This window comes from Dipodomys ordii, unplaced genomic scaffold (genome assembly GCF_000151885.1).
Source record: "Dipodomys ordii isolate 6190 unplaced genomic scaffold, Dord_2.0 Scaffold137, whole genome shotgun sequence".
Taxonomy (NCBI): domain Eukaryota; kingdom Metazoa; phylum Chordata; class Mammalia; order Rodentia; family Heteromyidae; genus Dipodomys; species Dipodomys ordii.
Window position 1 is genome coordinate 1,188,437 of NW_012267353.1, and position 11,239 is coordinate 1,199,675.

Consider the following 11,239-nt stretch of genomic DNA (forward strand, 5'->3'; position numbering starts at 1 on the left):
CAATTACATGGGCAGGATAATGCATACATTTCTTACCAAGCATTGCAGCCTCCTCCTTTGTTGACCCTTCACATCCCTTCCCAGCCTCCCCTCCCCCCCAATCCTCCCCTCCCTCCCCCCTACAATTTATTTTCATAAAAGAATAATCCTCCCCTCCCTCCCCCCCACAATTTCTTTTCATAAAAGAAGTAAATAGAAACCAAACTTCATGAATTTGCTAATTGACTTTCACTGTAGATCCTTGATAAATTATTCAAGAAAAATCTGTGTGTGGATTATAACTATTATTTTTTATTATTTTACCAGTCCTGGGGCTCAAACTCAAGGCTGGGCACTGTCCCTGAGCTTCTTTTGCTCAGAGCTAGCACTCTACCATTTGAGCCACCACGCCACTTCCAGCCTTTTCTGTTTATGTGGTATACTGAGGAATAGAACCCAGGGCTTCAAGCATGCTAGGTAAGCACTCTGCCACTAAGCCACATTCCTAGCCCTGTGTGTGGATTATAAATATGAGAATGAAAACTAAAAATGTATACCTAATTTTATCTTTACACCTTCTTGACTATATCAGCATAATAAGAATGAATGATACACAGGTGTAATTTTGTGTGTGTGTGTGTGCTGGTTCTGGGGCTTGAACTCAGGATCTCGGGGTTGTCCCTGAACTGTTTTGCTCAAGGCTAGAATTCTACCACTTGAGCCACAGCTCACTTCCAGCTTTTTGTTTATTATCTTAAGATAAGGGTCTCTTGGACTTTCCTGCCCAGGTTGGATTTGAACCATGATCCTCATATCTCAGCCTCGTAAGTGTAATATTTTAAGCAAATAAACAAAATAAATACCCTCTAGCCTCACCTCACCTTTGTAAAGAAATAATAGTTCATAAAGCTATCAGTCATGTCTGAAAATATAAAGATATCTTTTGCTCCTTGATGAAATGTAGACATGACTTTTATACAATCATTTCTTCCAAATATAGAATGTATTCTCATTTTTTTTTATTAAAAAGGACACATAAAAGAAAGTATATAGCTCAAAACTATAAAACCAAACAGGAAAATAAACATGCAGAAATTTTACAAATTTCACAAATATACTGTGAGAGCATGTCATACTATAATATTTTATAGAATAGTTTATCTTAAATTGATATACTAGCTATATTTTAAATCTCCAAGTAAGAAAAAGGCTCATGTTTGGACTTTACCTTTCTGGAGTCTCGTCTTGATGGGATATAAATATAATGCCCCAAATGAGCATCAAATGGTACAGTATATGGTCTCTTTTCAGGAATTCTAGTATCAGGCCCATCTCCACAATTTTCCTTAGCTGAACAAGTCACTGACAGGTTAAGTTTTGTTAATTTTTCACTCAGTTCATCCACAAGAAGTTGCTGTTCTATTATTTTTTCATTCTTTGTAGAAGAAAAGTAAAAATTGAAAAAAAAGTGCATGTATTAGTTTAAATTAAAAACGAATTTACAGTGACAAAAATCACAATTATCTTAACAATATAATCAAACCTCATTCCAAAGCTTTCTGGTGTTTATAACTAGTTTTTTGAGAGGCAAAAACTCTCTTCTTTGCTTTTGTTTTGCATCAAACACCCAGGCCCTTGCATATACTAGATATCCCTAATCTAGTAAAGAATTTTTCAGTATTAAGTCAAAGAAGCCAAAATACTCAAAAAAATGACCCATCCAACATGACTGGTTGGTTTGTCATGATGATTAGAACAATGTACTTCATTATCATTATGCTGAATCCTATTATGTTGAAATCTAAGAGGTAACCTAACAGAGGTTGTATAGTAAAGGAGACAGAAACCGGAAGAGAAGTACAAGAGGTTAAAGCCTTTATTCAGTGAAAAAGGAAGCCAAAATCAGGCGACAGGAGACAGCCAACTTAAAAGTCAATGGCAAAACAAATTATGTGTACTTTATGTATCCTGTAAAATATCCAAAGCAGAAAGTTCTAACTTCAATCTTTGTTTTACAGACACAAAAGCTATTCAAAAGGTTTAGATCTGAAGATCACAGTTCCAAGCCAATCCAGCAGGAAAGTCCACGAAACTTTTATCTCCAATTAACCAGCAAAAATTCTGAAGTGGAGAGAGGTATGGCTCAAGTGGTAGAGTACTAGACTTGAATGAAAAAGCTAAAGGACAGCATTCAGGCCCTCAGTTCAAGCCCCAGTACTAGAACAACAACAACAAATGTAAACAAAACATTATGCTGATGGCTCATGCCTGTGATCCATCTACTCATGAAGCTGAGATCTGAGGACTGTGATTTGAAGCCAGCCTGGGCATGGGCAGAAAAATCTCCATGAGACTCTTTTTTTTTTTTTTGCCAGTCATGGGCCTTGAACTCTGGGCCTGGGTGCTGTCTCTCAGCTCTTCAGCTCAAGGCTAGCACTCTACCACTTGAGCCACAGCACCACTTCTGGCTTTTTTTCTGCTTATGTGGTGCTGAGGAATCGAACCCAGGGCCTCATGCATGCAAGGCAAGCACTCTACCACTGAGCCACCTTCCCAGCCCCTCCATGAGACTCTTATCTCCAAATAATCACTCAAAAATCAGAAGTGTTGCTGTGACTCAAGTGGTAATTTTGAGTGCAAAGAAACTCAGGGAGATACCCAGGCCCTGAGTTCAAGCCCAACAACCAATAAAAACAATAGCAACAACAACAGAAAAAAAAACCATTGTGAGCCATGAATGGTGGTTCATGTCTAACTCAGCTACTCAGGAGGACAGGTAGGAGGATCATGGTCTAAGGCCAGCCTAGACAGAAGCCTAGCTGAAAAACAAACTAAACACGAAAAGATTGGGTGTGTGGCCCAAGTGGTAGAGCTTAAGGCCCTGAGTTCAAACTCTAGTACAATAGTAATAACGACAACAATAAATGGATGTGAATATGACAGGGGTACTATTTTGGATGGTACTAACAGTTTGCAGAAGATGATGGGAGTAAATATTATCAAAATACACTGTCATGACACCCAGTATTTTATAAAATGTCAAAGAAAGAAAAACCTTAATACTTCACACATGCTACAATTTTTTTTTTTTTTTTGGTCGGTCATGGGGCTTAAACTCTGGGCTTGGGCACTGTCCCTCAGCTCTTCAGCTCAAGGCGAGCGCTCTACCACTTGGGCTACAATGCCACTTCCATGCTATAATGTTTAAATAGGGGAAAAAATCCCTAAAATTTCACAGAACAATAAAAATGCAATATTAAGCTGGGTGCTAGTGGCTCATACCTATAATCCTACCTATTCAGGAGACTGAGATCTAAGGATCACAGTTCAAAGCAGGAAAGTCTGTGAGATTCTTATTTCCAATAAACTACCAAAAAGCCAAAAGCAGAACGGTAGCTCACGTTGTAGAGTGTATTAGCCTTGAGTAAAAAAGCTCAGGTTTAGTGCCCATGTCCTGAGTTCAAGCCCCAGGACTGGCACCAAAAAAAAACAAAAAACAAAAAAAACAAGTCAATATTAGCCAGACACAGTGGTTTAAACTTCTAATTCTAGCAACTCAGGAGGCAGAGATTGGGAGATCATGATTCAAGGCTAGCCTAGGCATTAAAAAAAGATCATGAGATTCCATCTTAGTCAATAGCTAGATATGGAGGCACATGACTCATCACAAAGGCTAGGCTCAGTGGTGAGAACCTGTGATCTCAGTGACTAAGGGAAGCACAATAGAAAGACCACAGTCCAAGCTAGCCTGAGCATAAAGTAAGACCCTTACTTGAAAATAACCAACACTAAAAGGGATTGGTGTAGTGGTTCAAGTGATGAGTGCCTGATTACTTAGAATAAGACCTACTACTGCCAAAAAATAAAAGCAGTATTATTTAAAAGTCAGGTAAGCCAGTTGCCAGTGGCTCACGCCTGTAATCCTAGCTACTCAGGAGGCTGAGATCTGAGGATCATGGTTCAAAGCCAGCCCCGGGCAGGGAAGTCCATGAGACTCTTATCTCCAATAAACCACTAGAAAACAGAAAGGGGCACTGTGGCTCAAGCAGCAGAGTGCTCATCTTGAGATGAAGAGTGCAGGGACAGCGCCCAAGCCGACAAAAAAAAAAGTAATGTATTCAAATAAGTATACAGTCTTAATGGCATATAAATTGAGGAGTGATCAGTTAAGCACTTACATTGTCTTGGGAAAAGGTAAAGGTACTGATATTAGACTTTAATAAAAAGGTAGATGGCATAATCACTAGAAAAATAAAGAAAAGATAGCTTTGACATTAGTGGAAAAAGCAATAGAAAAATAAGAAATACCCAACTGATACACAAGAAGGTAACAAAAGAGAGAAATAGGAAAACTGAGCAGGAAAGATGAACAAAAAACACAACTGTGAGAGTAATTATGTTAAATTCATAAATGAACTAAATAGTCCTACTAAAAGATCAAGAGGGCTGGGAACATGACTAAGTGGTAGAGTACTTGCCTAGCATGCATGAAACCCTGGGTTCAATTCTTTAGTACTACCTAGACAGAAAAAGCCAGAAGTGGCACTGTGGCTCAAGTGGTAGAGTACTAGCCTTAAACAAAAGAAGCTCAAGGACAGTGCCCAGGCCCTGAGTTCAAGCCTCATAACTGGCAGAAAAAATAAAAATAAAAAAAATAAATGACCAAGACTATCTGAGAAGACTGCAAAGGTGACAATAGGCTGCTTACAATAAGCCTAAGATACAGAAAAAATAAGAATGATTTTTAAAAACCCTCCATATAAATTCCTATTCAAAGAAAAATGGTGTAGCTATAGTAATCACAAAACAGACTTTACGGGGCTGGGAAGGTAGCCCAGTGGTAGAGTGCTTGCCTTGCATGCATGAGGCCCTACGTTTGATTCCTTAGCACCACAAGTGGTTAGTGGCACTGTGGTTCAAGTGATAAAGCATTAGTCTTGAGCTGAAGAGCTGAGGTTCAGTGCCCAGGCCCAGAGTTCAGGCCTCACGACCCCCTCCCCCCCAAAAAAAATGCAAGAACCATTAGGAGAGCTAAAAGTAAATTAAAAAATTGAAAGGGGGCTGGGAAGGTGGCTCCGTGGTAGAGCGCTTGCCTTGCATGCATGAGGCCCTGGGTTCGATTCCTCAGCACCACATATGCAAAAAGAAAAAAGCCAGAAGTGGTGCTGTAGCTTAAGTGGTAGAGTGCTAGCCTTGAGCTGAAGAGCTGAAGGACAGCGCCCAGGCCCAGAGTTCAGGCCCCACGACTGGACCCAAAAAAAAAAAAAAATTGAAAGGTCAATTTATCAGTATGAAATAGCAATTCTACATGTATGTACTTAATAATAACACAGCCTCATATGTCTTGTCTTATGTAAAAAGAAAAAGCACTAGAATTACATGAAAAAAAGCAAATCCAAAATTATTTTAAGAGATTTTAAATTACTCTCTTAAATGACTGATAGAAAAAGACCCAAAAAGTGAATGAAAATACAGATTTAAATAAACCCAATTAAGGAGAAAATACAGTCTTATAAGCACATGTACATCAACAAAAAAATGGCCTGATGCTTATGCAAAAAGCAAGTTTCAATAATTGAAAGGATTGAACCATTCTGTACCACAAGACAAAATAAAAAAGAATTTGGGCCTGTGTATTGGAAATGAAATGACTCTTTATAACTTATAGGTAATAAAAAATTAAGAAATTTTATAGAGAGTTGCCGTAGAATGCAGGTAAGGATAAGCTCAGGAGGGCAGATACTCTAGATACTATTTTAAATGGATATATTGTAAAAGAAGACCTGAACATGGTTCTTAACACCTGTAATCCAAGCTATTTGGGAGATATAGGTATGATGAGTGTGGTCAAGGTGGCTCAGTGGTAGAGTGCTTGCCTTACATGCAGGAGGCCCTGGGTTTGATTCCTCAGCACACCACATAAGCAGAAAAAAACAGGAAGTGGCATTGTGGCTCAAGTGGTAGAGCACTAGCCTTGAGCTGAAGAGCTGAGGGACAGCACCCATACCCAGAGTTCAGGCCCCACAACCAACAAACAAACAAACAAAAAATAATGTGACCTTATCTGAAAAATAACTAAAGAATAAAGAGGGGCTAGGGCATAGCTTAAAATATAGAGCACCTAACTAGCAAGCTCAAAGCTGAGTTCAAACTCCAATATCAGCAAGTACTAGGGTTTAAACTTAGGATCTTTTGGTTTTTTTGGTGTCTGGTTGTGGGGCCTGAACTCTGGGCCTGGGTGCTGTCCCTTAGCTCTTCAGCTCAAGGCTAGCGCTCTACCACTTGAGCCACAGCACCACTTCAGGCTTTTTTTCTTTTTTGCTTATGTGGTGCTGAGGAATCGAACCCAGGGCCTCAGGCTTGTAAGGCAAGCGCTCTACCACTGAGCCACCTTCCCAGCCCCTAAATTTAGGATCTTAATTAAGCTCACTCAGCTTCTTGCTCTACCATTTGACCATGACCACAGAGTGGCTTTTTGATGGTTAATTATAAAGATAAGAATCTTTTGGACTTTCCTGCCCTGGCTAGCTTCAAACCTTGATCTACCAGATCTCAGTCCCTAGAGTAGCTTGGATTACAAGTGTGATACATGATACTGCGTACTAACTTCACAAACAACTGAAGGGATAAGTATGGAGAAAAAAATAGGCATTATATACCATATAAATACTTTCTAGGTATTAGCTTCATTTTGTGACACAGAAGTTAAACTAAAAATGGTTTCTCAAATTATTTAGGGGAAAAACTACCATCTTTCCGGTACCTACGTTTAGATCCTTCAACTGAAATATACTTAAGTGTCTATTTATCATTTAGCATGCTATTCTGTACAGTCATAAAATTCAATGTATATATGTGAAAATGGACTCAGGTAGTTTGAGGGGATGGATGGGGTTGAGAGAGACGGGAGAGAACAATGGAAGGGGTGGCATTTATCAAGGTGCATTGTACTCATAAATTGATATATTGAATTGAAACCCCTTTGTAGAACTACTTAAAGTTAAATAAAAAATTAAAAGTTAAAATGCTGTTCTGTTTAAAGTACTACATCTACAAAAGTAGCTAAATTAAGGAACCCTACCTGTAATCTATTCACTTTCTGAGCTTCTTTCAAAGATACAATATATCCTTTGTTTTCCTGCATCAACTCTTGCATTTGTTTCTTTAGTTCCTTCACCTCCAGTTCCTTCTGATTAAATATAGTGTCAGCAGCAGCCAGAGCACACTGCACAGAAAAGAAAAACGTGACATTCACCAGGGCCAATACTCAAGAGAACCTTCATAATAACAAAACTCTTAGCATCTTAGGTAGACAACATATTTTCTTTTCGTTTCCCCCTTTCATTTCAAGTTTTTCCTGGTTTCTTTATAAACAAAACCCCAAACTGATGAGGAAGTTATCATTGCTATATCCTTGCAATTAATTACCAGGAAGACAAAGCTTTCCTGACTTTCATTTCCTTTATATGAAAACTACTTATCAGGATTCTACAGTATATCCAGTATGATTTTTACAAGTCTACTAGAAATGCTGAAATTTTCATGTGTGTTTTTAAAGTTCAGATATTTCCAAATTGCAAAACATAAGAACAAATGAGGGAAACCATGGAGCCTATGTTTCTTTGAGTCTGGCTTACTTCACTCAATATGTATTTTCCAAGTCTTTCCATTTCCTTATGAATGAGGCGATGCCATTCGTTCTGATGGAAACATAGAATTCCTTTTTCTTGATCCATTCATCTCCTGGGGAACACTGGGTTGAGGATCACAATAGCTCAGTAGCTATATACATATGACTATATAAAATGATGCTAATCAAAATTAACTCCAAGATATGGAAACAAAAGTTGGCTTTTTTTAATGTACTGCGTGAAGTTATTTCTTTTTTTTACCCTTTGATTTATCCCATTTCACTGTTTTTGATTTTGGTACCTGTGTCTTGTATATACATATATCTTATTTGGGAAGGGAAAGGGAATAACAAAATGGTGAAACAAAGACAAAGGGTAAACCAAATGAAACACTATGTTGGAAATGAACTTTACAACTTGGGGAGAAGGTGAGTTGGGGGGAGGGAAACTGGGAAAAAGTGGGGTAACAATGTTCTACAAGAAATGTACCATTACCTTATGTAACTATAACCCCTCTGTATATCACCTTTACAATCAAATTAATTTTTTTTGGAGGGGTCCGGTCGTGGGGCCTGAACTCTGGGCCTGGGCGCTGTCCCTCAGCTCTTCAGCTCAAGGCTAGTGCTCTACCACTTGAGCCACAGCGCCACTTCCGGCTTTTTTTTTCTGCTTATGTGGTGCTGAGGAATCGAACCCAGGGCTTCATGCATGAGAGGCAAGCACTCTACCACTGAGCCAACTTCCCAGCCCTCAAATTAAATTTTTTAAAAAGTGAAAAAAAATACAAATAAGCATTTAAATGAAGTATACTTGAGGATTTCATATGCTTTCGCAATGAAGAGATGTCTTTTGAAGACAGAAAATGCAGTTATCTGGTCTTATTTCTTGGTTTCTGAAGAATTTTGTTTTTCAGACACCTTAGGATATGTGAATAATTTTTTTATTTGTTTTTTGGTCGGTCGTGGGCCCTGAACTCTGGGCCTGGGCGCTGTCCCTCAGCTCTTCAGCTCAAGGCAAGTGCTCTACCACTTGAGCCACAGTGCCACTTCCATGTGAATAATTTTTAAATTAAATAAGCATGAAATTATTCATCAAGGTCCTACTTCATGCCGTATATTTAGTAATCTGAAAATCTCCCTAAACAGACATGATTCCTTACCATCAAGAAACTAAGGCTCAGTGAGATTTGAATTTCTTCCCAAGATGATACAATAGTTAAGATTCAATCCCAGGCTCTATTTGAACCCTAAGTTTCTGCTCTTTACTACAAAGCTATAAAGCCAAGAATGAGTGGTTCGTTGACAAAAATACTTTTCACTTTACAAAACAACTTAATCTAAGATATAGCACATGTGTGACTTTTCTGGAAGTAGAATGGTAATGATCAGACCTTGCACTGGGCCCTAGATCTGAGGCCAGTTTTGATTTTACCCACTTGATAGTAAGACTTTAGGTGAGTCCCTCTTTTTCTCTATGATTCTTTTTTTTTTTTCTGCCAGTCCTGGGGCTTGAATTCAGGAACTGGTTCTCTCCCTGAGCTTTTCTGCTCAATGCTAGCACTCGACCACTTGAGCCACAGTGCCACTTGCAGATTTTTTTATTAGTCTCACAGACTTTCCTGCCCCAGCTAGCTTTAAACTATGATCCTCAGATCTCAGCCTCCTGAGTAGCTAGGAGTACAGGCATGAGCCATTGGTGCACAGCTTCTCTGAGATTCTTAAAGATTCCAATGGTCTTTATGATCATATAACCATATTAAAATATGGTTGTATTTTAATATTACAATATAGTTGTATACCATATTATAAAGACCATAGATGTAACTATAATAATGAGAATTATTCTTTATTCTACATGCATTATTTATTTTTGGTTGTGGGGCCTGAACTCAAGGTCTAGGCACTGTCCCTCAGCTCTTCAGCTCAAGGCTAGCACTCTTGCCACTTGAGCCATAGCTCCTCTTCCAGTTTTTTCTGCTTATGTGGTGCTGAGGAATCGAACACAGGACCTCATGCATGCAAGGCACGCACTCTTCCACTGAGCCACCTTCCCAGCCCATACATGCATTTTTTTTTAATTTCAGAAGTTTAACTTCTGCATATTTAAATATCTGTATAAATGTTTTATAATTTTATTTGGTTTCTATTTATTTCAATGTTTATTCAATACATTTATCTTCGTTGTCTACTCTTGTACTCAAAATACAAAAAGAAACAAAGTCAGCTGGGTGCTCAAGATTCATGACAATAATCCTAGGTATTCAGGAGGCTGAAATCTGAAGATTGAAGCTCAAAGCCAGCTCAGGCAGGAAAGCCTATGAAACTTTTTCTCCAACTAACAGCAAAAAGCCAGAAGTATATCTGTGGCTAAAGAGGTAAAGAGCCAGCCTTGAGTGAAAGAAAAGCTAAAAAGAATAGAGCCCATGAGGGAATGAGAGGGAAAGAGGGAACAGCTTAGATTAAGCAAAGAAATGTGCATATCAATTGATGTGGAAGTTGTATTGAAGTTGTATTGTCAAAGCTCATAGAACTCACAAACTTTATAGACCATGATAATGACAATTTGCCTTGTGAAGATTAAAATGTGTTTGTGACTTTAACTATTAATATCCCATAATACTGTGAAATTTGTGAAATTTATGTAATCACGTAATCTCAATAAATAATTATTTTTATAAAAAGAATAGAGCCCATAAGCCCTAAGTCCAAACTCTAGTAACTGTCCCAACACACACACACACACACACACACACACACACACACACACCACACCCCAAACAACAATGACAAAGTCCCTTAGAGATATTTATGAGAGATGGTAACTTCAAAACAAATGCTACGGAAGTGGTACTGTTGCTCAAGTGGTAGAGCGCTAGCCTTGAGCTGAAGCTGAGGGACAGTGGCCCAAGCCCAGAGTTCAAGCCCCACAACCCACAAAAAAAAAAAAAAAAGCTACTTCCTTACCAATAATCTGATTACAATCTCCAATCTCATTTTGGCCAAGAAGTTTTCAATAAGCTTACTTGTCTGCCTACTAGACTCAAGAAAAGAAGCAGGAATAAGAAAAAAAAAATTATTCACCCAGGCTGCCTTCCTGTCATGATGGCAAGCAATCTCCCTAAGCAGGACAGTTTACCAAGTTACATTCACAGTGACACATGGGATATGTTCTTCCCTAGGAAGACTAAAGCTGATACTTTTACATGCCTAAGCCCAGGGGAGCTAATCAAATAAATAAATAAAAGAGAGGAAGCCAGGTGCTTGTGGCTTATGCCTGTAATCCTAGCTACTTAGTAGGCTGAGATCTGAAGATCACCGTTCAAAGCCAGCCCACCAGCCTGCACAGGAAAGTCCATGAGACTCTTATCTCCAATAAACCACTAGAAAACTGGAAGTGGCACAGTGGCTCAAGTGACAGCGCACTAGCCTTGAGCTGAAGAGTTGAGGGACAGCACCCAGGCCCAGAATTCAGGCTGACGACCAACAAAAATAAATAATAAGAGGAGATTATAATTAGCTAACAATTATTGAGCTTTACTTCATCCAGGGGTGTGTGTGTGTGTGTGTGTGTGTGTGTGTGTGTGTGTGTGTGTGTGTGTGTGTGTGTGTGTGTGTGTGTGTGTGTGTGTG

The 11,239-nt window shown here is 38.8% G+C and overlaps 1 protein-coding gene across 1 annotated transcript in view; it reads right to left on the reverse strand.

Moving 5' to 3' along the window:
• Positions 1–11,239, reverse strand: part of Kif27 (kinesin family member 27) — a 96,949-nt gene that overhangs the window by 57,083 nt on the left and 28,627 nt on the right. Inside the window, exons 5-6 of the mRNA XM_013031054.1 lie at positions 7,061–7,204; positions 1,208–1,414 (exon numbers count right to left, since the gene is read on the reverse strand). Coding sequence (XP_012886508.1) covers positions 1,208–1,414; positions 7,061–7,204 — 351 coding nt within the window. The remainder of the gene's footprint in view (positions 1–1,207; positions 1,415–7,060; positions 7,205–11,239) is intronic.